Source organism: Helianthus annuus, chromosome 11 (genome assembly GCF_002127325.2).
Source record: "Helianthus annuus cultivar XRQ/B chromosome 11, HanXRQr2.0-SUNRISE, whole genome shotgun sequence".
Taxonomy (NCBI): Eukaryota; Viridiplantae; Streptophyta; class Magnoliopsida; order Asterales; family Asteraceae; genus Helianthus; species Helianthus annuus.
Genome location: NC_035443.2, coordinates 153,241,422 through 153,244,857, shown reverse-complemented (window position 1 = coordinate 153,244,857; position 3,436 = coordinate 153,241,422). Strand labels below are relative to the sequence as shown.

The 3,436-nt window shown below is 37.3% G+C and overlaps 1 protein-coding gene across 1 annotated transcript; it reads left to right on the top strand.

The window, feature by feature from the left end:
* The first annotated feature begins 1,678 nt into the window (after positions 1–1,678).
* On the top strand, positions 1,679–2,986 carry LOC110887218 (aspartic proteinase CDR1). Its single transcript, XM_022134993.2, has one exon. The coding sequence runs from the start codon at positions 1,679–1,681 to the stop codon at positions 2,984–2,986; it is 1,308 nt and encodes a 435-aa protein (XP_021990685.1).
* Positions 2,987–3,436: the final 450 nt, after the last annotated feature.

The following is a 3,436-nucleotide window of genomic DNA, read 5'->3' as shown; positions in this document are numbered from 1 at the left end:
TGGCGGTGAATTCTTACGTAGACCAACGAGCCACGACGTCGCGCTATTGTATCAGGCTCATTAGGAGAGGCATCACCTACCTGGTATGTTGGGTAGTCTGGATTGTACACACTTCGTCTGGAGAATGTGCCCCACAGAATTGCGTGGACAATACATGAGAGGCGATCATCAATACCCGACGGTTATGTTAGAAGCGGTAGCGTCTCAAGATTTGTGGATTTGGCATGCTTTTTGTGGGCCAGCGGGTTCACAAAACGACATCAACGTGTTGCAACAATCTCCGTTATTTCTTGCTCAACGAAACGGAACGGCGCCAAATTGTCCATTTCAAGTGAACAACCACTTATACAAACGCGGGTATTATCTTACTGATGGGATCTACCCTACCTGGTCCGTGTTTGTGAAGTCTTTTCCATATCCACACGACCCGAATGAAAAAAAGTTCAAGAGGCAACACGAGGCCGCAAGAAAAGATGTGGAACGGGCGTTTGGTGTGTTAAAGTCGAAGTGGGGAATACTAAATCGTCCAATGCGTTCGAAAACGGTGAGAAAGATAAGGTCCATCGTGTATACGTGCCTTATTTTACACAACATGATTATAAAAGACGACGGAAGGGCGATAGCACCGGTACATATTCAAGATCCTCCAGTCGAACCCGTCTTCGATGATACAGCCTATACGGAGCTCATTGACGAAGACACGCATTGGAGGCTAAAACACGATCTCGTTGAGCATATCGGAAGTTTAGATTTGCCTCACCTTGAAGTTGATTCGGACGACGAGTAGTTTGTTTTTATATTTTTCTAGTTTGAGTGTATTTTTTTTCTAGTTCGAATGTTTTTTTTTAATTTAATGAAATGTCTTTTATTTAATTTTTATTTTTATTAATCTTTTTTTAATTTATAAACATGCATCATTTTAGAAAAAAAAAAAAAAAAAAAAACCAACTCCCCTAATAGGGGAGTGCCGCCATCAAAAAGGGGTATTAGGGGAGTGTTAGAGGGGAGTTGACGTGGCACTTTCTGGTTGGTTATGTGTAAGAGGGGGGGCTCACCTATTAGGTGAGCACCCCTTACACCCTAATAAGTCAATAAGTTGGTTCAAAAAGTCACAACATTCTAACTTCTCATAAATAACTTTTTCTCCTATGTAAAATATCATTTTGAAAAGTACTTTTAGGTTTGCCAAACACAAAATCTTCTTATTAGCTTTTTGAAAAAGCTAATAAGTCAATAAATTGGTTCAAAAAGCTTAGCAAAACATGCCCTTAATGTGTTGTTCCCTTTTAGGTCCTAGACAAGTTTTATATAATTTTAACCGTTGTAAAGGGTTAAAAGACAAAAATATAGTCTAATGCTATAATTCGTTGGTTACAAATGAACCATATTTGATTTGTGCAATCTGATTGCATAATATATCCTATTACCATAATCTAATACTTCTTTTTGGAAATTCAAAGTCAATACTAATGAGAGAAAATACTCTATGTTCTACTTTAGTTAAATTGTTAAATGTTAAATTGTTGAATTGTTAAGACACATAAATGTTACAAACATCATTGCAATTAATTTCGTCTTTTTAATAGTTTCCTTTTCTCAAATGATAATATTTTTTAACCTCTATATAAATTGCTTGCAATCCCTCAAATGAACACAACCTTGCCATTGCAAAAATACAATGGCGTTTCCCTCACTTGCACTAGCAACAACACTATTCATTTTTAGTTTTTACACCGTCCATGGCTCATTCGCCGGCGACGATTCATTAACCATCAATCTCCTCCACCGAGATTCCATCGATTCCCCCTTTTACGATGGTTCCATGACGTTTTCTCAACGCTTGGGCCACGCTTTGCAACGCTCTTTTAACAATGCCAAACGATATAAATGTGTCACAAGAGGTTCCACATACAAAGCCGATTTAATCCCCGATCACGGGGAATTTCTCATGAACATTTCCTTCGGAAATCCGTCGCATATAGTCCTAGCTATTGCCGACACCGGTAGCGACTTATCGTGGATGCAGTGTAAGCCTTGCATTCAATGTTATGAGCACACGGGTATACCTTTTAACCCGAAGAGCTCATCAACATATGAACCCGTTGGATGTAAATCTAAAACGTGCAACGCGTTATCTTCTTCGCTCGATACTAGGTGCTCGTCGAGGAAAAACTGTCAGTTTTTTGAGAGTTACGCCGACGGATCTTTTAGCAACGGTACGGTGTCAACAGACACCGTCACGTTAGGTAAACGCGTCCTAAAAAATATAGTTTTTGGTTGTAGTTTTTATAATGACGGTGTTTTCCAACCAACATGGGGTGGGATCATTGGCCTTGGTGGAGGTGAGTACTCTCTAGTGTCACAAATAATAAAATATGTGCCGGCTAAGTTTTCATATTGTTTGATTCCATTTCCTGACACTGATGGTATATCAAATAAAACTAGTAAAATGGTTTTTGGTAACTTTGACTTTGGCCCAAATGTTGTATCCACTCCACTTGTCCAAGGGATCACAAAAACATTTTATCATGTAACATTGGAAGGGATAAGTGTCGGTAATACGCGGGTAGATATGCGCGACCACTCGAATTCCTCAAAGCCGGTGCCGAAAGGAAACATGATCGTTGATTCAGGGACAACGTTAACGATGTTACCTGCAAAACAATACAATGAGTTCGAGAGGGCGGTTAAGGACGCTATTAATGTTAGGACTATCAAAGATCCACAAAAAACATTGGATTTGTGTTATCGTTCCGCGAAAGTGACCAAAATGCCTAAAGTGACGATGCATTTCGATGGGGCGGATGTCGAGTTGAGTCGGGAAAACGTTTTTGTGACGGTCAGTAAGCATATTATGTGCTTGGCATTTTCATCTACTACAAGCATCCCGGTTATGGGTAACTTGGCTCAGATTAATCATTTGGTTGGTTATGACTTAGAAAACAAAATGCTGTCGTTTAAAACTACTGACTGTCAAAAGATGTAGTTCAAGATGTTTAGTGACAGAATTTGTACTTCAATGTATTATTATTATTATTATGTAGCATTGAAGTAAAATGGTCAATTTTGATTTATCATTTTATCAGGGAAATGGTTTATTTGTGTTGAGATTATAACTTGTAGAATTAATTACGGTTTTTCTCATTTTGGTTTTCCCAAATTCTGGATTTTATCTTTTTTTTTTTTTTTATTACACTTTGTGATTTTTTGTTTTTGTTTTCATTATAGTCTCTCTAAGATTAACACCGTTAAATTTTCCTATTAGATAAATAACATGTCCCTCATTTTATATATGAAGACTGCTTATGTAACTTACTAAAACAATATAATAGTTGAGAAATTCTATTTGTAATTTACTTAAAATAATATAATAGAAAAAGTTAATCACAAATTTATATTGGTTTACCTTCGAAAGTTACATAATCAGATGTAAAAA